Genomic DNA, 24,952 nt, shown 5'->3' on the forward strand with positions numbered 1-24,952 from the left:
TATTTTACATTAAAATGAAAGATATTGTTTAAACTTGGGATGCAATAAATTTGAAGAGGAAAGTCTTAACCACCAATAAGTTTTTTTTGTTCCTTTCATGACATCAATTTCTGCCAAAAAAAAATAAAAAATAAAAAAAATCAATGCTTCAAAGCAATTAGGTAAAAAAAAATAATTTTTATCTTTATATTTTAAGCAAGCAAAACCTACGGGACATGCATGGTACGTAAGAAATACATTAAAAGTTTTGGTTGGGCTTTTTCTGTTCAACCCTCCTCCACTTTTTAGCATAATAAATTAGTTTAGAATATCGCTTGTAATCCGAAGAAAAAGAAAAAGAGTAAATGCAGGAGTAATTTGGTGCTTATAAGCAAATAATTCACTTTCCCAACCAATAGACTTTTTTAGCAAATGCGAACCCTTTTTTTGTAAGAACTATTTTCATTTGTACTTTTTTGGATCATTATTTTTTTCAAAAAAAAAAAAAAATAGATGGAGAACACGAGAAGCAGCAAAGGTAACGAGCCAACAACAATCCTCAATCTTCAATATACAAGGGTTCAAAAGAGTAGTTGCACAATCTTCAAATTACAACGGAAGAAGCTAAGAAGAGTGCAGAGACGAAGAAACGTCAGCTCAAACTACCTTACAGAAACGTCGAAGTTCTTCAGGTTACCCTAAGCGCGACGGAGGATCGGCAAGAAGGGTAGGATTATGGTTTGATCCATTCTAAGATTCTGCACTTTGTGTTTATGGTATATCACCTTCTATACTGTTAAACGACTTCTTCCATATCTTCTAGCACGTTTGCCAAAATCACCTGCAGTATATAACACGGGGTTAGCAATGTAGCCGAAAAATTAATCACTCATCAATCCAAATACATATTTTAAGTTCTGAGTTCAACGATTTGATGCTGATTCTTTTCTGGAGTAGAAAGTAAGACGGTCAGATACAAGACATCGGTGATGATAATTACCATCATCAAGATATTTGATAATAGTTTTGAACTATTAAACGAACAAAAATATGGATACTCTTCTGGAACTTTTTGTCTTCAAAAGCCCCGTAAAATCACAAATCGCAAACACAAACTCAAATGGAGTTGGAAACCATTTATATACAACTTCTACACTTGGTCGCAGTCCCACTCAAATTTATGTACATTTATAGACCAACAAAAACAAGCCCTGGTAGAGAATTTATTTGCAGAGCATTAAACGAACCCACGTGCCATACAGTCAATAGTAATACAAACACGGCTTAAAAACAAAAAGGGAATGAAAAGGAAAAGGGGGACAAGTGATTATCCAAGAAAAGGTATATTTAATTTGCATGTTTGGATGGCCAAATTATTGATCACAAAAACTTCTACAACAAACTTAGGCGGGTCACTAGTCACTACTCACTAGTATAATCAGTACAAGTAACTCTGTAAAGGCTCCAAGCAGAGTGATGGCATCCACTTACTGGTTACCACTAGATCGTCAACAACTAGCTTGAATTTTTTCAAAGCATACAAATAATAATGCTAGGAGAGAAAGCACACAATTACCTATGGAGATCCTTCCTTTTGAATTCCGTACATTCTGTTGTCTTCCTTGGTTATACCCTTCAATTCATGCAGCAGATCGCCAGCCTTTTTGTCTCTGGTCTTTCCTACATAGCATCTCTCCAGGACTAGAGAGAATGACGGAAGGCTATATTCACAAGTTTTTACTGTACATGCTTGTCTGCTACAAGACGGACCTTGTTCAGAGTCTCTTTGAATGCCTGCCAAGACACCATATAATGATCCTGAGAAATCATCCCTTCCTGAACAACTTGCATTGCTCTTCTATACAAATGATCAAACCACTGAACTGGGTTTGTGATATCAACATTATTACTCCCAAGATTTGGAACATACAACCGCTTAAAGTCTTTCCTCCATCGCGACAAGATATACTGAAAAGGTATTTCTTCCACACCATTATAGTTGAGGATACACAAGGCATGCCGGCACAGGTAGCCATTTAAATTAAAGCAGCTGCACATACAACGAATTTCTGCTCCCGCTTTGTCATACATGACTTCAAAGTTCCTAACACCCCTCAGAATTTCCTCCCCTTCACGTTCTTTGATCATGTAGGTTACAATTGGTCCATTTGTGTGAACTTGAGTTATACTAAAACAAGAAGACATCATCACAACCTCATCTTGAAACTTTCTGAATACATCTTTTGTGTAAAACTTAGAGAGCTGCACCTCATAATAGTATCTTGTTCGTAACATTGAACTCAATTCTCTGGACTCATTATCATTATGAGCTTCTTCCTGACGCTTCTTTTCTAAAATTACATCATAGACACTAAGGAACTCTTCCAAAGAAGTTTGCGGATGGATATAACTATGGAAAAATGGGTTCATCGACTCACCGTTTTGAATGTTGGGCATCACAGCAAAAAATGTGTCTTTTGAGTAAGCTGGAACCCATCGCTCTCGATCTTCAAACAGACTTCGAATAAACTCACGATCCTTAATCCTGAATCTCTTAACCATATCTTCCCAAGCCAATTCAAACTCATCAACTTTTACAGAGTCATATACAGTCGTACTCAAAATCAGCTGAAATGCCTCAAGTTCTTGTATAGCTCCCATATTCTCAAGAATACTTTGCACAACATGCGAAGAACAAAGACGATGATGAGCCCTAGGAAAAACCTCGGCTATAGCACTTTGCAGGGCCTTACACTGGCTTGTGATGATCGTTTGTGGAGGGCGGCCAGACATACATGTAAGCCATGCCCTAAATAACCATGTATATGTTTCTGGTGTCTCATCAGCTAGCAAACAACAACCAAGCAAAATAGTTTGCCCATGGTGATTTACTCCAACAAATGCAGCAAGTGGAATCTCATAATTGTTTGACAGACATGTAGTATCAAATGAAACCACGTCATTGAAATAACTGTATGCAGCCCTAGACCTGGAGTCAATCCAAAACACATTCCTCATATGTCCTTCATCATTCAGATCAATCACATAGAAAAAATTCGGATCGGTTAGCTGAGCCCGACAAAAATAATTGTACATAGCTCTAGCATCTCCTTTTTTGAGTTTCAATCGCTTGAACCGATCAACCTGGTTGTTTGTTTCTCCTTCGTTGGAGTTTGAGCTTCCATAACCTACAGCATCCACAACAGGTGTCCGATATAACTTGATCGTACGCACTTCAACATCAGGGGTTGACTCCATCTTTCTTTTAGCCCCAAAATCCATCCTCTTGTGCGACTTGGAGTTCTGAGCTCTTTCAGGATCGAATAAATGGTTGTGTTCAAGTTTGACTTCATCCACCCTCCATCTGTTAGATTCCACTAACCTCAACCTTATCATTGCCAGACAGCCCGTTCTTGTTTCTTTCTTGCGACTGTTTGCTTCTTTAATTGTTTTAAAACCCTCACAGTTGCAACAGAGCACTGCACCACGCTTTTCTTTGCTGTTACGTTTTGTCCATGAAGATTTCACCCTGATGGCAAACCCAAGTGCCTTGGCATAGTAATTATAATAATTGTAAGCATCATCGTATGAATCAAACTCCAAACCCACAAAGGGTGGGGGATAGTCCTTTTCTTGAGATCCACCATTTTGATCATCAATTAACGTTCTATCATCCCTGCTGATTTCATGGTTATTGCTTTCAATTTCAAATAATTGTTCATTAATATCACCTTGGTCATTCTCATGGTCATTGCTTTCAATGTCAAAAAATTGATCACTTGTATCATCTCTTTCACTTTCAGCCTCATTGCCTTCAATCTCAAACAATTGCTCGCAATCATTTTCAAGGTCATTGTTTTCGTCCTCCAGCAGTTGCTCACTGTTTGGAGAACCCTCTTTTATCTGCAATAGCAAACAACCCAATAAATCTTAAGATATTCCAAATACAAGCAGCATTTATGAAAGATAACAAAGAAATATGAAGCAACGGATTGCCAACCAAGTTTCTTTATTTTCCTTTTTTATGCATTGTTCCTGTTGTTCACCTTGTTTCTTATAAAAAATAAATAGCGTGCCAACCATATGCAAAACTATGATGCTTCATAGACCCTTAAATATAGTTTTTTGGCTGTTCTTTTGTTTTGAAAAAAATTACGCATGTTGTTGTTGCAAAGTGACAGCAAGGTCACAATCTTATTCACTTTATGATTGTTTATATAGTTTCTCAAAAAATTCAGAATATTCAGTGTGGTTGATCAGTACTCTCCGTCTATATTCTCTACATGTACACAGACCAGATGCAAAATTTGGATTCTTGTCTGTCGTATCGAGCTCCCTTAAATATTCATTTTCTACTTTTGCTGCTGTTATTCTATCAACCATCATTTTGATATGTTGGCCATTCATGTTTGCCACTTCCATTAATAGCCAAACCTGAGTGTGCTAATGGTCATCCTCTTACTTCATCCTTCACTGATAGTACAGACATTTCTAACGTACTGTCTAAGTATATATGTTAATGCTTCACCATCCAAGCTCAATTAACTGCTCCAAATATCCAATTTTAACATTAACATCCTTTAGTTTTGAAGCTTCATTACGTCAGTTTGAGCCGAAGTTTCTTGTGTGTAATATACTAACACTTATCTGGACCTAATTCCAAAACTTAATTGATTAACTTATCGCAGGTTGTTTCCTAACAAGCTTTTATTACTACCTCCCCAACTACCTACAAGGTTTGTTCAGGCAGAGCTCAATCTGCAGATACAATCAGCTCAATTCACTAAACCACACACCTCGTGCTTCTCTATAAAGCGCTTTTACTCAGCAGTGCTTCTTTCAGTAGCTCAAATAGCGTTTGCTCAACCATCATTAAGAACTTTACATGTCACCCATATTCCTTGTTACCCTTCTCTCCCCCTCTTCCAAAGTGTATGATTTTACTTGCTCTACCACTACTTGGCACATACAGTATTCATGAACAAGTTCAATAAAATCTTAGGCCTTCCGATTCGACTCCCCAAACTAACAAAATTGTCATAATACCCAAATAACTCACAAATTATAGTTCCAATTATACTGCTCAATTGCTTATGACCTGAAATTCTAAAATTTTTTAGTGCCCAATCCTATACCACAAAACAAATTTCAAATTCTAAATCCCAAATGTTGTTCAAACAAATTTGAAAAAAATGACCCAACTTTACTTCCAATTTCAACTTCTGAACCCTAATCTTGCTACAAATCAAACAGAGAGTGAACAATATAAGAGAGATTGTTAGAAGAGTCGGCGAAGAAGATGATCTGACAGAGGAAACTTACGGTGATGTGGATGTCATGGTCTGCTGACAAACCCTGGACGATCGGAGAGAAAGAGCCATCGCCGTTCATGGTTTTGGCGGAGAGCTTTCAGCTCGCCTTATGTCAAAGTTGTGTGACCTTAGTTTGCCCTCAACTGCTGGGACCGCTGTTTTTTATTTGTTTTTTTTTAATCTATTTTTTGTTTCTCCGTTAGAGAGTCCTTTCAGATTGCGTGGGTGAAGTTGGAATCCGGATTCCGTTGGATTCTTTTTGTAAAGATTTCGAAGATCCATGAATTATGTCAGTTCATCGTAAATCGTGCGTTCAGAAATAATTTTATATATTTTTATTTAAAATTAAACACAAACAATACTTAACAAAACTAACTACAGGATGTACGATGAACGAACATGATTTATGGATCCTCACCAAAACTCAATCATTTTAGAATCGGTTTGTACGGATGGACTCGTGGTGATGAGGAGAGTACGATGGTGGTGGTTTGAGGTCTGATCTGTGAGGTTTGATGATGGTGTTTGTGTTGCAGAGGGATGAGAGAGGCTCGGAGTGAAGGAAAGAATAAGAAGAGAGAAGGGTTTTCTGATTGGACAAAAGAGAGAGGGGAAGCTGTCTGATTGGGTGAGAGAAATGAGGAGAGTGATTGATTGGTTGGTGAGGGAGAGCAGGTCATGGGACAGATTTAAAGAGAGAAGTGATAAGATTTGGTGCACTTTAAAATTACACAATCCAGCTCACCTTATCAAAAACAGTAATTCTAACACTCACACATGTACAATTCTACCCATTGTTAACGCACTTTAACTAAACATAACTTTTTTGTTACAAATCTGATTCGAGCCTAACTCGCGCTCACACATTTGTAACAACGAGTATTATTTAAGTATGATTATAGGATAAATAAATTAAAACCCAAATAACTACATTCATGTCAGGTTCCACTTTGCTAATATTACACAATCGTCATTTTACGCGCTCGGAAAGGAAATTACATGGAGAATTAAGGACGGGTCGTCAAAACCTACCCCCTTAAGAAAATTTCATCCTTTAAATGTCAACATTACTGAAGATCATAATTGTAGAACAAACGTGGATAAAGGTCCCACATACGTTCCTCTGTCTCCAAGGTAACTTCCTCCACAGAGTGGTTTCTCCATAAGACTTTCACCATATGAACGGTTTTGTTTCTGAGAACTTTGTCTTTCCAGTCAAGAATTGTCATTAGAACCTCATCATAAGTCAAATCTGGGTTAAGCTCTAACGACTAAGGAAGAATCACACATGATAGATCAGAGACGTATTTCTGTAGCATAGACATGTGGAACAAATTATGCACTCTTGAAAATTCCGGAGGTAGATCAAATCGGTAAACAACTTCACTAACGCTCAATGATCTGGTATGGCCCGATGTAATGAGGACTTAGTTTTCCTTTATTCTCAAAACGCACAACACCCTTCCATGGTGACAGTTTTAAGAACATCAAATCTCCAATTACATATACCCTGTTAGTCGAATTTCTATCTGCTATACTCTTTTGTCAATCTTGTGTTGCTTTCAGATTGCCCTTTATTACTTGGATATTCTGCATCGTCTCATCTGCAATTTAGGACCCACCAAAACTCTTTCAACGACCTCGGACCAGCATAACGGTGTACGACAAGGTTTCCCATACAATGCCTCAAATAGTGACACACCAATGCTGGAGTGAAAGCTGTTGTTGTAGGCAAATTCTATCAAAGGTAAGCGTTTGTGCCATTCGTCTCTGAACTGCAGAACTGAAGATCTTAGCATGTCTTCCAACATCTAAATAGTTTTTTCTGATTGTCCATCGGTTTGAGGATGATAGGCGGTGCTGTAGAGTAATTTCAAACCTAGAGCTTCTTGAAAAGCTACCCAAAATTTTGAAGTAAATTTGTGAAATCTCATCCTGGATTTCACTATTTAAAATTATGTATTCCTTATTTCATATTTGTATTCGTAGTTTCAACGTTTATATATTTACGGCATATAAATTTTTCGATAAGTAAAAGGACGAAAACACCCTTAATGGACTAAACAGAATTTTCAAGGATGTATTTGATTTGCATATATTTTCCTACTTTTCTTTATGTTTTTGGATAGTACTCGTCGATACGAGCGCGTGAGCACAAAAGAAGCGAGTGTCCGACCCGACCTCTTTCCTTTGCCCTTTCGTGCTCGGCTCCCTCACGGAGCATTAGCTCATTCCCTTGATCCGTCTACCACATAAACACAGTTGGAATGGACGCACCGGTCAATGAATTTAAAAAGTAAATTGATTGTTATTTCCGATCGAGAGAAATTTCTTAGGATATGGAACATAATTTGGAGGTATAACAAAAGAGATATTAACATTTAAAGTCGGGGTCATTTTAGTAAATTGAACCTTCACTCTAAAAGGCTCCAGATTTTCTGGAGCAATCTAATTGAGCCACGTGGATGGTTGTGATGATGAGTGGAGGAGAGAAAGGAGAAAGATTGACAGATGTGAGAGGAAAGAAAGAGAAATAGGTGGAATGGATTGCTTAATTAGGAGAGAAAAGGGAGAGGAACTGACGAATAGGAGATAGGAAAAATGAGGGAAAGGATGGGAGGAAGAAAACACCCAATCCGGATCCCTTTTCTGACCTATGTGACCAACCCGTTTCCTCCATATTTTCTGACTGTTTTCCATCGAATTTCCGACGACTTGGATCGATTTACCATTCCCAATCATCATCTCGCCCTTCCGTCTACCAATTCCACCCCAAAATTCATACAATTTGGCCTTGGATTCGCGGGAAATGCACCGGTGGGTGCGATGGTGTCTCGGAGGTGATCCACCATTTTCGAAGTCCACTCCGTTGATTATCACCACCAATAGGCTCCCTTCAACCTTAGGAACAAAGCCCAAGCAGTGGTGGAGGCGTCGGAGCTCGTATAGAGGTTGAATCGAGAACACCCAAATTCTAGGGCTCCAGCGGATCGAGGAGGTTTCCAGGCGTTTCCCGGTCGAATTGGACTTCAGCCCAGGTATGAAAATTTCTCCCCTTACTGAGATCTACTTGCTTGTAAAATTTGGTAATTTTTAAAGTAGGTGAAATTTTTCCAGCGGCTTCTAGCGGCGGCACTGGGGAGCTGAGACCCGACCTGTCCATCCTAGGCTAAATTTGATGCCCCGATTCCATTTTTGACATCCATTTAGTGAAATCCCAATGTTTTAATATAGTTTCGTAGTTGACCGCTTAGTTAACCGTCACTTGATAATAATATGAATTGACGATCCAACCGTTGGATCGACATAGAACTTTAATACGTAATATTAGAGGACATTCGAAATTGACGGATTAGAAATCCAACATACGGATCCTCCCGAATTAGATTTCCAAGTTGTAAAACTAAACGTTGATAACAACATAATTCTAGCAATTGGCAGAGATCCAACCGTTGGATCGTTTCAAAATTTTAGAATATTGTTCTAGAAGATAAATGAGAACCTTGGGAAGTTACAGATCGGAAATCCATTGGCGGATGTTCCAGATTGACTTGTATAGGGTTGTGGACACCACCTTTGACAGAGACTTGGCTTTTGGTTAATATATTACGAATTGATTTAAATATTAAAATCAGTATTACTAGGGACTATGTAGGGCTTAGTGGGCCTATATTGGTTAGTGAGTTATCCTCGATAATATATACATCGGTTTACATGTAAAAGACGTCATATATATATATATGTTTATTTAACTTCTTAATAATGTGAATGATAAGTATGATAAATGTTATGACAATATGATCCTAGAATCCTATTAGAAGTATTATGTAGAACTTATATGCTTGTGTGACATATTAGTTGGTGGCCATGAGAAGATGGTATAGGTGACTATGTTGTAATTCATAGGGGTTGAGGTATAGGTAGGTTGTGTGTTGAATTTACTACACCATGTAGCAATGGTACATGGATGGTTCTGCTTGGTATATCCGCGATGGGGGAATATACGTATTTTAGGGGTGATCATGCTTGGTATATCCGTGATGGGTGATCATCATCTGCATGATTAGACTATGCTTATGGTTTTGCTTGGTATATCCACGATGGGGGACCATATGCATTATAGGAGTGATCATGCTTGGTATATCCGCAATGGGTGATCACTACCTAGAGTTAAGATGTGGTCACTTGGTATATCTGCGATGGAGAACCATATGTATTTTAGGGGTGATCATGCTTGATATATCCATAATCAGTGATCACCGCCTGCACGATTAGACTATGCTTATGGTCATGCTTAGTATATTCGCAATGGGGGACGATACATATTCAGGGGTGATCATGCTTGGTATATCCACGATGGGTGATCATTGCCTGCATGATGAGATTATGCTTATGGTTCTGCTTGGTATATCCGCGATGGGGGACCATATGCATTCTAAGGGTGATGAGGATTAGTTGTACTTGGTACATTTCGATAGACGATCATAATTTGGTTGGATATCACTTGTGATTTTATAATGTGAATATATTGAAATGTGATTAGTCATTGATCTATGTTTATTAAACGTGATTTGACTTATGTATTGATGATATCTGTGAAATGTGATTTGAAGTGCTTGTTAAATTGTTCGATGAAAAGTAATTTGACATGCATATTTGAAATGATATTTGATTTGCATGATTGGCCTGATGTGATGAAATGTGAGGGCTAGGAATGGACCATGAACCCATTGTCATGGGGTTTGTTGCTTCGAGACTTGTTTCACATATCGTATCTCGTTTTGTTGAGCCGTTCTAATTTTGTACATTGTGTTTTGTTCCAATTCTTGTTTCGTTGAGTTTTTGTATTTTGAGTACTTGTTTCATGTCTTGTTCTTCGAGCATTGCTATATTCCTTAGACTTCCGCTTAGTTCCGTTAAGTGATCCGGAACTGGGTTTCTGCTGGGGTTTCATTGAGTAGTTCGGTTCCCTGCTTTGTCTGGATTCGGTTAAGTGGTCTGGAATCCCTTGTGATCCGCGATTTCATTGAGTGGTCCAGAATTGTATCTAGCTTGGATTTCGTAGAGTGGTCTGATATCTAGTGTACTCCACGATTCCGTTAAGTGGTCCGGAATTGTATCTTGGTTTAGATTCCGCTGAGTGGTTCAGAATCCCACTTGGTGTTTTGGTTCCGTTGAATGGTCCGGAACTTGATGTTGATGAATTTTGTTGAGTGGTCCGAAATCGCATTATTTGACTTATTGGTTCCTTGGATTTGACTTCAGCTTCAGAGATGTAGGCTTTGGTCGAATTGTGTCGCTCTAGGCCTGCATTTCTGTGTATTGTATGCGTTATTGATTGGTGTGATTATTAGATGACGTTGGTTATGGTTGTTATTAGTATAATTAGACTCGTTGACCAAGATGACTAGAGAATATTATTGTGTTTCGTCGAATGTTCCTTGAGATGTTGCATGCCTGAATTGTGGTATTATGTTGGGACATAGTGGTTTATGTGATAAATGTTCGAGTGTAGTGAAGACGAACTATGAATGGCTTGATCCCTGTTTAGGGTATGTAGGCAGTCTAATGAAGAGGTTAGATGCAGCCATAAAGTATATGGAAATTTCTATGCAATTCGAATCTTAAACTGTGCTTAGTACATATTTCGAAGGCAGGATATGTTAGATATACATGTAATTGGTGACATCATGGGTCAATCCTGGACGTATGTCGGGATCGGGACGTGACAAAATATGGGGTCCTGATCAGAAATAATACTCACTGGAACACTATAATACTTGACAATTTCAGAGACGAGAAGTTCAGCTAACCGACTTAGCGGGTAATTTTCACGAACACGTAGAAAATGTGCTAACTTGGTAAGTCGATCCACAATCACCCAGATACCGTTATAGCCATTACACATATGAGGCAGCTTGTACACGAAATCAATTGTGATATCTTCCCATTTTCACTGAGGTATAGGAAGTAGCTGTAGCAACCCTAATGGTTTCTTTCTTTCCGCTTTGACTTGCTGACAAACAGGACAATGACTCACGTACTTATCCATTTCTCTTTTCATTCCTGGCCAATAGTAGAAAGGTCGGATAGTGATACATTTTAGTACTCCAGGGATGTATCGCATAAGCTGAGATATGCGCCTCATCGAGTATTTCCTTCTTTAGTTCTTCCACATTCGGTACATATATTCGATCGCCTTGCATGAGCATACCATCAGGTTTTCGAATCCTGAAATCTCCCCTATTGCTGTTCAACACGATCCAATAAAACTGGTCTAACTTGAAAGTTGGCAAGTAGGGCTCCCTAGTGATTCACTCCCAAAACCGTTCTAGTAGATCTTAGGTCGGTCAGAAGAGGAACACGACATGCATAAAAAACATTGAGTCGACCGTGAGATTTCCTGCTGAGAGCATCTGCTACAGTATTCGCACGACCATGGTGATATTCAATAGTGCAGTCATAATTGCTAATCAATTCCATTAATCTATGCTGCCAGAGATTAAGTTCTTTCTGAGTAAAGATATACTTAAAGCTTTTATGGTCAGTGAAGATTCAACACGTTTCCCTATAAAGATAGTGTTGCCAAATTTTTAGAGCGAAAACAATAACTGCTAATTCAAGATCATGAGTAGGGTAGTTCATTTCATGGGGTTTTAATTGTCACGAAGCATACGGAATCACTTTTCCATGCTACATCAGCACACATCCTAGACCATTCAGAAAGGCGTCATTATAGATCTTGAAATTCCCACTGTCATCGAGAAGTGCCAAAACAAGCGCATGATGAGATAGTACTTGAACTGTTGAAAACTCTATTCACAATCATCACTCCATTCAAATTTAACTTATTTCCTGGTCAACCTTGTTAGAGGCAGTGCTATGGTCAAGAAGTCTTTCACAAAGCGTCGATAGTAGCCAGCAGGACCAAGAAAACTCCTTACTTCAGTGACAGTCTGTGGTTGTTCCCAGTTTTCCACTACTGCTACTTTTTAAGGATCCACGAAAATACCCTAGGTTGATATCACGTGTCCCAAGAATGACACATGATCCAGCCAGAACTGGGAGTTACTAAATTTAGCGTACAGTTAATTCTTTCTTAACTTCTTTAAGACTAAACGCAAATGTCTAACATGGTCAGCTTCGCCCTTCGAATACACCAGAATGTCATCGATGAAGATAATTACGAACCTGTCAAGGTACGGAAGGAATAACCGATTCATCATGTCCATAAAAGTTGCTAGAGCGTTAGTTAACTCGAATAGCATCACAAGAAATTCATAATGACCATATCGAGTTAGGAAGGCTATTTTCGAAACATCATCACTTTTAAATCTTCAAATGATAATAATCGGACCTTAGATCAATTTTCGAGAAAACACAAGCACCACGAAGCTGATAAAAAAGATCATCGATACGAGGCAACAAATAACAGTTTTTAATCGTCAACCAATGCAGCTGTCTGTAATCAATACATAGCCTCAATGTTCCTTCTTTCTTCCTCACAAACAAGACTGAAGCTCCCTAAAGGGAAATGCTCAGCTGAATAAACCCCTTATCAACAAGTTCTTGCAACTGGGTTTTTAATTCCCTCAACTTCGCAGGAGCCATACGATAAGGTACTAGAGAGATAGGGTCAGTACCTGGAATTAGGTCGATGGTGAACTCTACTTCATGATCCGGTGGTAGGCCAGGTAAATCAGCGAGAAAAACATCAGGAAAATGTCTGACTACTCCAACATCTTCCACATGCGCATGAGTGTCCTCAGTCATCACTACATGAGCTAAGTAGCCTTGACAACCATTTCTCAACATTCACTTTGCCCTCATGTTAGAGATAACTTTGTGTTTCAGACCACTACGTTTACCGACAAAAGTTACAATAGGCATACCTGGTCGATGGAAAGTAACAATTTTCTAGTGACAATTCAACATGGCATAATTGTAATCTAACCAATCCATGCCTAAGATAACATCAAAGTTAAAGATGTCCAAGAGAACAAGATTAGCTGACATTACTACATCCTCGATAAGAACTGGACATCCCTTATACTCCCAACTAACATAGCAAATTTCACCTCTAGGCATCGAGAATTCCAAATCATAACCGAAGGGAGTGGGGTGAGGTTGAGTCTTTTGAGCAAACATATGGGAAATAACCGAGTGAGTAGCACCCGAGTTAATTAAAGTTCTAGCAAAGTAGCCTAGAACATTCAACATACCCATGATTAAGTTGGGAATACTATGAGCATCCTGTATAGTGATGTTGTTGATGCGACCCTGTACTTGATGTCTGACTCTATGACCTCTGTTCGCCTGATTCTAATTGCCACGTCCTTGATTGCCTCGACCTTGGTTGGTTTGGTTAGTCTGCCTGCTTGAGCCATCATTGCTAGAAGCTACATCGAGATTCTGATATTGTCCTCCAGTATACCACTGTTCTCTGCCACCCTGATATGGTGTATAACATCCATGGTACTGCTGATAGCCATCCTGGTAATATGGGACGTTAGGTGGGTACTGGCATGCTTTTCTGGAATATCGAGATACGTCGCCCTGATAGTGGAAAACACCACCATAACATGTCTGCTGGTAGGTACCAGGTCTAGGACTCTGTTGTAGAGGAACTGCAAGTCGTAGTGTAGAAGACTGATTTTTCTGATTCTGAGGATATTGATTAGACATGTGCCCTATCTGACCGTAAGTGTAACATCCACTATTTCCTCTCTTACACTTACTGTAATGACAATTATTGCACCTGTGACAGAACTGAGCACAGGAATTGTTGGAGTTCCTTTGATTCTGAAAATGTGAACTACCAGTGGATTTGCCGCCCCTTCGAGGTGTATTAGAATTTAAACCCCTGCTAGACGATCTAGAACTGTTACCATTTTTCTTGAAATTTTAAGTCTTTTGAGGGCCAAAGGATGACTGCCCCATGTTGTTATTCTACTGAGTAATACTATTATCCTCTTCATCATCATCATTATCAGGGCCATTTTTGGAATCTTCAACACGAAGCAGAATCTCAAAGAATTCTTGATAGGTGGAGCATGGAGTAGAAGTCACCAAAGAACGCAGTCGCTTATGAGTCCCCTTCTTAAACTGACGAAGCATCTCTTTGAGATCCTTAGCAATAACAGAACAATAACAAGATAAATCGGTGAACTTTCAGTGATACTCTATGACTGACATTTTACCCTGCTTCAACTCTGTGAACTCACCTCTCTTTCAATCCTTGTATTCATGAGGTGTGAATTTGGCCTCAAATAGGTGTCTGAAAACATTCCAGCTCATGGCATCCTAAGCAGACAATAGGCGTGACTCCTGAGCCCACCATGATTTCGCTCCCAGACGAAAGAACCACGTCGCTGTTTCAACCCATCGTTCCGCTAGAAGATTCCCTTGTCGTTGCATAACGCGAAAAGTCTTTTCAACATGGTTGATCCAAGCCTCAAATTTCTCGGGTCGCTCGTTGCCAAAGAAATTATTTATCTGAAGATAAGATACGGTCTTTAAGGTAGTCCGTTGAGGAGGACGAAGTGTTGTCTGAATGGCACTGGTGATAGCCTCACCAAGTTGCCCAAAACCAGGAAAGTTTGTCTCAGAAATGACAGGTGGCACTCTACGAGGTGGCATGATTCTAACATAAGAGATCAAAAATTTTAAGACCTATAACACATATGAGGAACACAGGACTGCCAAAACCTATGTTCTGATACCAAACTAACACACCTCGACCAAAGTCGGCCAACACTCGAAGGTGACGTAGCCAAAAGAAATGTGATGTATAAAATATGGATAAATTTAAACCAAAGCTAGCATTTATTTAAACTAATACAGAGAGTGCACAGTGGTGGGAAGAACCCAATAAACATAAGTGTTCAGAGCATAGATGACAGTACGACATAAATAAAACAGTTGAATCTAGTTAAGGTACTTATTACACAACCGAAAATAAGCTCCTACATTTATTTAGGGATATGTCAGAACTGCTAGAGATTCCTCGTACGCCACAAAGAATTCAGCTAACTAAGTCCTGAAGAGGCACAAAACAGAAGGTGTGAGTGGGCAAAAACAAAGTTTTATAAAACACATTTATTTTCTGAACATACTAACCCCTCGCTGTAAAACATGTATAGTTTCCAGAAAATCATACTACGTATAAGTATGAATCAAATGTAAATCAACAATAATTATAGAAATACACAAATACTAATATCTCAACCGTGGCATAAGAAAATCAGGTGCTCATCAATCTATGCTAACACACAAGTTCATGCAGAAGGATTCTGACATGAACATGACTGGATGTAATCATAATATACACTATAGTACTACAATCACGTGAAGACTGGCACCAGGCGTATCAAATACAAGTCCTAGTTGTCTATTGCAAACTAGGACAGGACTGGCACCTACAATGGATCCAAGGTGAGCTTATAGTGCGATGTGAACATACATGTGAAGCCTGGCCCTAACCCAAGGCGAGTACTACACTGGTGAAAACGTGCATGATGAGCAAGTATAATGTATATGAACATGCCATGACAATACATAAAACTCAACAATATAATGGCATTTTTAAAATTAAATAAAACATGGCATAATAGGCATAAAATCAATCCAAAAGCACTTGTGGAAACTATAAAACTTTATATATAATATATAAAAACAAATGCCCACTCACTGATACTTAGTCGGATCGTAGCCTTCTAGCCTTGCTTGTCCTTGTACCTCCCTGGGGTAATTATCTCATATATGTGAAACAACTATACTAACTAATTAATTAATTAGGACATACACTAAAAGGCTAGGAAAATCTCCTATAGTTTGCTCAAACGAAGGGTTTAAATATACGAAAACATTCTACGCGACGTCACGGACCCATACACGTCGACCACGCGCCGCCACGATGTCGAACGCGCCTTCACTTGTTGCAAGGTGGTGGCCACAAGCGTGCCCAAATGCCTGCATGCGTTGGCAGATCCCCAGGGAATATTTCGTTAAATCTAACAGCGTCAGTTAAATACCTTAACGACATCAGAATATTCCGTTAGCCTAACGAAATATTCCTCCTTCTTCTCCGGTAGAGCTCCGCCACCGTCTGGTTCGTCGAATTTTGGAAAATTTGGTCAAATTTTTGCAAAAACATCAAAACTTCATAACTTTCTCATTTCTCAACCATTTTCAACGTACTTTATATGGAAATGAAGCTGGGGAAGAGAAGAACAAGGTTGTACCTCTTGAGAGTCCAAAAAATGGACGGAAATGGACTAAAAAAGCCTTGAAAGTCTTGCACCTATTTTTGTCGTCTCAAAACCAAGTGTTTACATGTTGGCTTAACTTCAAACTTAAGCTAGGGACTCCAGGGAGTTGTGTACTTGCACCATCCACAACCTTGTAACTCGAATGAAGAGTCGTCGGTGAACCTACACTCGAGTCGGAGCTCCAAGTTACTCTGAGTTGGAAGCTCAAAGCTCAATCATTTTAGAATCGGTTCATACAGATGAACTCGTGGTGATGAGGAGAGTACGATGATGGTAGTTTGAGGTCCAATTTGTGAGGTTTGATGATGGTGTTTGTGTTGCAAAAGGAAGAGAGAGGCTCAAAGTGAAGAAGAGAAGAAAAAGATAGATGTGTATCTGATTGGGCAAAAGAGAGAGGAAAGCTGTCTGATTAGGTGAGAGAAATAAGGAGAGTGATTGATTGGTTGGTGAGGAAGAGCAGGTCACGGGACAAATTTAAATAGAGAAGTGATAAGATTTGGTGCACTTTATCAAAAACAGTCATTCTAACACTAAATAATTAACACACACATGTACAATTCTACCCGTTGTTAATGCACTTTAACTAAACGTAACTTTTTTGTTACAAATCCGATTCGGTCCTAACTCGCGCTCACGCATTCGTAACAACGAGTACTATTTAATTACAATAATAGGAAAAATAAATTAAAAGCCAAATTACTACATCCACGTCAGGTTCCACTTTGCCAATAAGAGCATAATCATCATTTTACACACTTGGGAAGGAAATTACATGGAGAATTAGGGACGGGTCGTCACATTATGAGTTATTCTGGAGGCAGTGGCCATACAATTTTATAAGAGACCAACATTTAAATTGTGGGGGTTTAATTGCACTATATTTCAATTTTGTTTTATAAAACTTGTTGGTTAGTAGTCAAACTTGTGTATGCCTAGATTGTGGGGGTTATCGAAAATTTAACTGCTTGCTTTATGAAGGATATCAATAGTAATTTTATTGATTTCATGGTTATAAATGGGATAGAGGAATCAAATATGGAAAATCATTTTTGGCATTGTTATCTATTTTGTGATATATGAAAATTGGTTGTGATTAATTACATTCTTGGTATTGAAATTTTTGGTGGAGATTTTATTATTCTTATAATCTTTCTACCGATAACCAAAATGATACCTAGAGGATCTTAGCTTGCAGTCATGATCTGATGCCAACAACACTCATTTGAAGTGAGAAATAAGGGAGTAAGTCCATCCTGGAATACTTGGTACTTATAGCTTCTTTGGCTAACAAATTATGTATAATTTGTTACGCCCTTTCTGTAACGCCCTTTTTGCATGTGATATTAGTGGGGGTGGAACTAGTACTTACATCAAACATATCAATAAACATTGCAAGTCATATAAACCAACTGATGAGTTGCAAACCAACTGATGAGTTGCAAAAGGTTCTAGGCAGTTCTGGACCTTTTGGGGATGTAAAAAACATGCTTGTTGCTAAAAGGTGGAGCCAAGAAGACAATGTGGAACGTATTATTGAGTATATTGTGATCGATGAGGTACCTTTTAGTGTTGTGGAGAGTGAAGGGTTTAGGTGGATGATGTGCAAAGTCCAGCCTACATTGCATGTTCCATCTCGGAGAACTATTGTGAGGGAGTTATTCAATATGTATGATACCATGAAGGATCAGTTAAAAATGGAGATACACAATCATAGAATGAGCTTGACTACTGATACATTGACAAGTGTGCAAAATTTGAACTACATGGTGTTAACTGCTCATTTTGTGGATGATGAATGGAATATGCATAAAAGGATTCTAAACTTTTGTTTGATTTCAAGTCATGAAGGCAAAGAAATAGGGAAGATGATTGAGCAATGTTTGGTTGAGTGGGAGATTGAAAAGGTAATGTGTATCTTCGTTGACAATACATCAGCTAATAAGGTGGCAATTGAGTATGTTATTCGTAAAATGCAGAAATGGCCTAATAGTAAAATTATTATGAATGGCAAGTTTATGCATGTGAGGTGCTTAGCTCATATTATCAACTTGGTAGTAAAAGATGGGTTGAAAAGATTAGATACAAGTGTGGATGTTCTTAGAAATGTCGTGCGGTTTGTGAGATCAAGTCCCTGAAAGTTTAGTTATTTCAAGAAATGTGTGGAGAATGAGAAGTTGGATAGCAAGGGTCTAGTTGTTATGGATGTGCCTACTAGGTGGAATAGTACATACATAATGCTAGAATCTTGCTTGAAGTTTAAAAAAGCATTTGAAAGGATTTCCGAAGATGATGAAGCCAATATATACTCCACCTATTTCAAGGAAAAGGTGCTTAATGATGAAGGAGAAGAAGTGGCGAGTAAAGGGAGGGTTTTACCACCTAAGGAGGAAGATTGGGATGGTGCACAAGTGTTCGTAGAATTTTTGAAGGTCTTCTATCTTATAACTTTGAAAGTTAGTGCAAGTAAGTATCACACATCTAATGCAGCCATTCATGATGTCATTGCTGTGGAAAACGAGATTGAAAAGCTTTTTTTGCCTGAATATATGCAAACTGGAGGAAATGTAGAGTTGGTGCTACGTGATATGGCATTTAGCATAAGAGCCAAATATCAAAAGTATTTTGGTTCAATCGAGTCCCTTAATCAAATATTTGTAGTTGCCCTTGTCTTAAACCCAAGGTTCAAATTGAGGCACTACATGCACTTGTGTAGAAAGCAATTACAGCTTCCTGAAGAAGAGATTCAACAGAAAAGTAATGAAGTGAAGACATTGTTGAAGGCAATGTGTGATGAATATGCTTACCAAGCTTTCGGTTCAGAAACACAACAAAAAGGTAGAGAAGATTTAGTTGTTGACACTACTTGTTCAAGGGTAAAACAATCATCTTCTAGTGTGCCAATAGAAAATCCAATGATATTTAGTCAAATCATGAATGATTGGGAGAAGGAACTAGAAGACACCGAGGATATTGCGCTTGCACATGAGGTGGATAGGTATCTCCTTGACACTGTAGAGAAAGTACCGCATGGTTCACAATTTGATGTTTTGAAATTGTGGAAGTTGAAAAGGAAGAGCACATATCCCACGCTTGCTTTGATAGCGAAAGATGTCTTGCCAATTCAAGTGTCAACAGTTGGCAGTAAGAGTGCATTTAGTGGAGGAAAGAGAGTAATTGACCCTTTAGATCATCAAATAGTGGAGTCGTTGATATGCCTCCAAAACTGGTTAAGATGTGAACCAATTAGCAACATTGAGTATGAATCAAGTCCCGTGGAGCTTGAATTTTATCAAGAGTGTGAAGAAGGTAATTATTTTGTTTTGTATAGTTTGGTTTGTAACTTTATATTAATTGGTTTACAATTAACGTTTGTTTTTTGTTGTAGAATATAAAAGAAGAAGAGCAAATACTATATCTACAAGTTCAACCATCTCACCAAGTGTTCCTGAAATTGAAGCTCCTCAAACAACTCAAACAAATAAAGGAAAAGGAATTGCGGTAATATTTTAAACTCAAATGAATAAACTTTAAATTTCAATGATTCAATAAGGATAATATGATGTTGGACGTTAAAAATGTCATGTTTATATTATATTTTTGCTTACAGATTCAATGAGGATTGTTGTTGGAACTTGGACGTTGGATGTGGTTTTGGATGTTAATTTGGAATTTATTGCGGATGTCTTGACATTTTATATGTTGATTTGATTTTTAGATGTTGGACAATGTAATATTGTTATTTTGGATGTATTGTTAATCTATGAACTTGAATATTGGACTCTGTATTTAGAATTTTAGATTAGATGTGAATAATGGTGAATTTGTGCAAAATCTGCATAAATGCAGTCTGTTACTCTGTGCAGTTGCAATCTGTGCAAATCTGTACAGTTTTGCAGTTTTGCAATCTGTGCAGTTTGCAATATGTGCAGTTTTAATTTTGCGGTTTTGCAGTTTTGCAAATTGTGCAAATCTGTGCAGTTTGCAATGCAAATTTTATTTTATTTTTTTTCCAAAAAAAAAAAAAAAGGACCTGTGGACCCGGCCCGCTTCAACCGGGCCGGGTAAGGTTCAATTCCTATATTAGAAATTGTAATCCCTGGCCCGCCCCAGCTAGTTTTCTTTAAACCTAGGTCCAATCCGATCCCTTCAAAATTAGGCCCGGCCTAGCCTGTGCCCACTCCTAGGTTTAATTGCACTATATTTCAATTTTGTTTTATAAAACTTGTTGGTTAGTAGTCAAACTTGTGTATGCCTAGATTGTGGCGGTTATCGAAAATTTAACTGCTTGATTTATGAAGGATATCGATAGTAATTTTATTGACTTCATGGTTATAAATGGGATAGAGGAATCAAATGCGGAAAATCATTTTTGGCATTGTTATCTATTTTGTGATATATGAAAATTGGTTGTGATTAATTAAATTCTTCGTATTGAAATTTTTGGTGGAGATATTATTATTCTCATAATCTTTCTACCGAGAACCAAAATGATACCTAGAGGATCTTAGCTTGCAGTCATGATCTGATGCCAACAACACTCGTTTGAAGTGAGAAATAAGGGAGTAAGTCCATCCTCGAATACTTGGTACTTATAGCTTCTTTGGCTAACAAATTACGCATATATCTTGAACAGGTGTACCATATTTTCATTACTTTGACATCATATCTTGCATACCTAACACTCATGTGAAATATAATCTAGTTTTAAATTCAAATGAGAATTCACGAGGGTCCCTATCCGTTTTGTTTTATCAATGTTCTTATTTCTTGGATGATTTTAATTTCTAATCATGATTGGTAACAAAAGGGAAACTGCTTTCGATTGGATTTACGGTTCGGGGAAAAGTTTTAGTCCATTAATGGAGTTTTCAATTTCTTGTTGTTGAGCCATTCAATTATTAAGTGCTATTATTGTTAATAGTCTATTTATACAAACTTTTTTCAGTCTTTAACTTTACTCATGGTTAAACGAACTTGGGATCAAAAGTTTTTATTTTTTTTTATTTTTTTTAAGTAGACAAACTCATTCTACTTCGTAAAGGTAATTTATGAGCTATTGAAAAATGATAGGTTATGTTCAACATTTTGAAAAATTGGATGCTTGTTACAGTTGTGGGGGTAACAAATTTTGGTTAAAAAGCTTTAATGTGGGAGTTACAAATTTTTTAATTAGTTTATGCCAATTAAGTATGTTGATTAATATTATTTTTCAAGTGAAATTTTATATTCATATATTGAGTATATATTGAATAAGAATTACAACATGATATGACATGATATTATATTGTAATTTTGTTACTATGAATTTGTGGGGGTGTTCATGGTTAACAAGCTATAATATTTCTGAGATATATGTTCAATACTTGCAAATTATTATTTCTATATCTTCAACTTGTGGGGGTGGAGAGCCCCTTCACGAAAAAAGTCCTTTTGCAGATAGTGACATACTAGAAAAATGTGGGGGTACATCTCAGCTTAAGGAATCAGAAAAGTTATATTCTGGGTACAAAATACATAAAAGGAGAGGTCAAGTTTATCCAAGTCTTTGTGTATTGATAGCCTATCTATGATAGATTAAGCTAAATATAAATTTATTTACCATATGCATATGCACTTGATATAATTAATATGAATCTTCCTTCTCTCTTATTTTCTGGTAATGAGGCTAAGAGAATAAGACAGGTTACATTTTAAATTGATTAATTCGCATTTCCTCATTGGTCTTCATGGCTGCTATATTGTTTTCCACAATTTCAATACAATTTAATAAAGAAACAATATTGACATATAAATTTTATAACATCTTTAAATTGTGGGGGTCTCTCCATCTCAATTTTGCTTGGAGGAATTAATTAGATGCTTTGTGCTGTGTAATTGTGAATATTATAAATGAGCTTTACTATACATCTTTTAGGAGAGCCCGGTATGCAAGATAAATTTTGACATGCTTGAAAATGTGGGAGTATGCTAAGTTTCTGTAAGTTTCTATAAAACGTATGATTTAGATTTGTTAGTGACCCTGGCAAACATATCTGCCTTAGAAATTTTGTTCATATGCATGGCATTAGATTTATCTTGAATACATTAGGAACTAATTTTGTTCTCACCAATCTATGATACCAACACTCGGTGAGATGTAAAGGATTTAGGCAATGTATTGAAAAGTTCCATCGACCATTGCAGAGGCATATTCTGAATGCTACATATTTGAGGTACTATATAGTTTATATTAATTAGAAATGAATGGTAAATTTTTATGGTAATGTTATACGTGCAAATGCCATATATGTTGAGATGTCATGCTAGGGAGAGATATCTTAAATAGATATGCAGGTTCACATTGGATTGGAACATGAGTTGACACTCGTTGGAAAAGATATTTATTTGAGGCTTAACAACCTCTTTGTTATATCCCATTTTATATGGAAGAGACCAACTTTCTTTGAATCTAATATTGTGATATCCCTTTGTGGATAGACCAATTTATTTGGTTTGAGATATCCCACTATTTATGGAAGAGATAAACCAGTTCATCATCTGTGATATCATAGCTATAAGAGTGTAAGCTAAATGACTTATGCATATATATTTTACATAATTATTTTGAGGTCAAAATTGGATCTAGGATATTCTCTGACAAATCCACTAAGCTAAATGATAGTGACGATTTTTACATCAAGGGGGATGAGACTTGTGCCTATAACATCGATCAAGAGTGATGGTAACCCAACCTATGTGAATGGAGATCCCATGAAGTAGGTTCATATGGGTAAGAACAAGTCACTTCTTGATTGGGCGTGCATTATCAATTTATGTCAATAACTTTATTGAGCGTATATCCCTATGGTGTAGATAGTGCAACTACTGTAGCGTGTAAGGTTGAACTTGTGTTCTTAATGAATACCATAACCGATATATAGGTGATGTGCTTGACTACAGTGCACACTTAATGGATTCACCTATTTGACCACTTCCTATGAGAGCTTAGTCAGGTCCTCTAGAGCACTCATGAATAACCAGGTGGGCGCATGGCCTATTTGCGCCAACCCGCTAGAACAAGCTCGATTCCAAGGATTCAATGTGGATGGTTAGTCCTATGATTCATGCAAAGAAATCTTGGTTCATAGAAAATTTAATTTTCACCAAATTTCTATGAGTTACGGCTTTCGTCCTAAGGCTGGTTCATAGTCCAAAAGACACTAGTTCTAATGTGTTGGATTCTCCTTTTCCTTTGGTACTTGTCCTCTCATTATACTTGTGTTTCTCTAATTCTTGTGAGTTGATTTATATTTTGAAATATGTGGGGGATTGTTAGAATTTTAATTAGGTATTTCAAAATACAATTCTTCATTGGTCACTTTAATACTATTCAATTTGTTTTCAAATTCCTAATTTCAATTTTGATTTGTAAAACTGAAAAATGATGCATTATAACGTTGAGGTATAATGAATGGTTTTGAATCACAATTGATGACTTTGAATTACAATTGTGGTGTTGCCTAATCAATCATCTCTTTTATCCTCCAATGTCCTTTTGTAATTTGTCACACACACACGCGCGCGCGCACATACACACACATATATAGATTCTATTTGTTTTTTTCCTTTGAATAGATTTTGGCCATTGAACTTCAAATTCTTTCTTTCCTACAAATTCCACTAGTTGAAAAGAATCTCATCGTCCTTTCTTCTCTTAATCTCATGTATTCTCTCAAATGCTATTATAATTTCCACCTCTTATATGCCAAGGGAAAGAATCGAGTTGTTCACTCGATCCATGTATTGCGAGTGTACGCTTACAAGGATCATAGGTTGTTGTATCCTGGAAGGTAGGGCGCCATAACTTGTTATACGGAGACATTGTCTTAGACGGGTGAAATCTACTCTTAAGGACAGTGACTACACGCCTCAACCTAAAATCTTGTTCTAATCAAGGATCGACAAAGAGCGTTCTTTGCCTACAAAAGATAAGTATTTTATCTTATTTGGTTTATTTTATTTAATAAATTATGGTGATAAAATTATGATATACTAATACTAATTATATATGATTTGTTGTAGGAGAAGTAGTATCCGAATCGCTAACATTTCAAACAAGAAATAGTTACCTATCAATGGGTGGTGAATATGCCTTTATAGAGTAGCAAGAATGAACTTGAGGATGGTTCATTAAGTCACGCATGTCGTTCCATGAGTAGTTGTTTCAACTCCACGTTAAGTCACACTTGTAAATTAGTTCAAGTAGGGTTGACCCGATCCTAAGAGGTCAAGGCTTAAGCGCTACCCGACCTTAAATTTTTGGGCCAACTCTATGTCAAATACGTAAGGCCCTAGACAACCCATGGGCTTGGAAATTCAGGCCTATGAGTGGGCTGCCCAGCCCAACCCAAT

General features: G+C 37.5%; 1 protein-coding gene and 1 pseudogene across 2 annotated transcripts; both read right to left on the reverse strand.

The window, feature by feature from the left end:
• Positions 1-518: 518 nt before the first annotated feature.
• Positions 519-5,511, reverse strand: LOC137749250 (protein FAR1-RELATED SEQUENCE 8). 2 transcript variants are annotated; one of them, XR_015958268.1, is made up of 3 exons: positions 5,302-5,511; positions 1,556-3,882; positions 519-820 (listed from the first exon to the last, which is right to left on the reverse strand). XR_015958268.1 is itself a non-coding variant. In XM_088688729.1 (2 exons), the coding sequence occupies exons 1-2, from the start codon at positions 5,368-5,370 to the stop codon at positions 1,717-1,719; spliced, it is 2,235 nt and encodes a 744-aa protein (XP_088544855.1). In that variant the 5' UTR covers positions 5,371-5,484; the 3' UTR covers positions 1,307-1,716. The 2 variants fall into 2 exon arrangements, 1 of the variants encoding a protein (XP_088544855.1); XM_088688729.1 differs by lacking the exon at positions 519-820 and having other exon boundaries at positions 1,307-3,882; positions 5,302-5,484.
• Positions 5,512-13,613: 8,102 nt separating this feature from the next.
• Positions 13,614-14,930, reverse strand: LOC148689630 (uncharacterized; annotated as a pseudogene).
• Positions 14,931-24,952: the final 10,022 nt, after the last annotated feature.

The sequence above is a fragment of the Pyrus communis genome, chromosome 17 (assembly GCF_041283825.1).
Source record: "Pyrus communis isolate YQ-2024b chromosome 17, ASM4128382v1, whole genome shotgun sequence".
In the NCBI taxonomy this organism is placed as follows: domain Eukaryota; kingdom Viridiplantae; phylum Streptophyta; class Magnoliopsida; order Rosales; family Rosaceae; genus Pyrus; species Pyrus communis.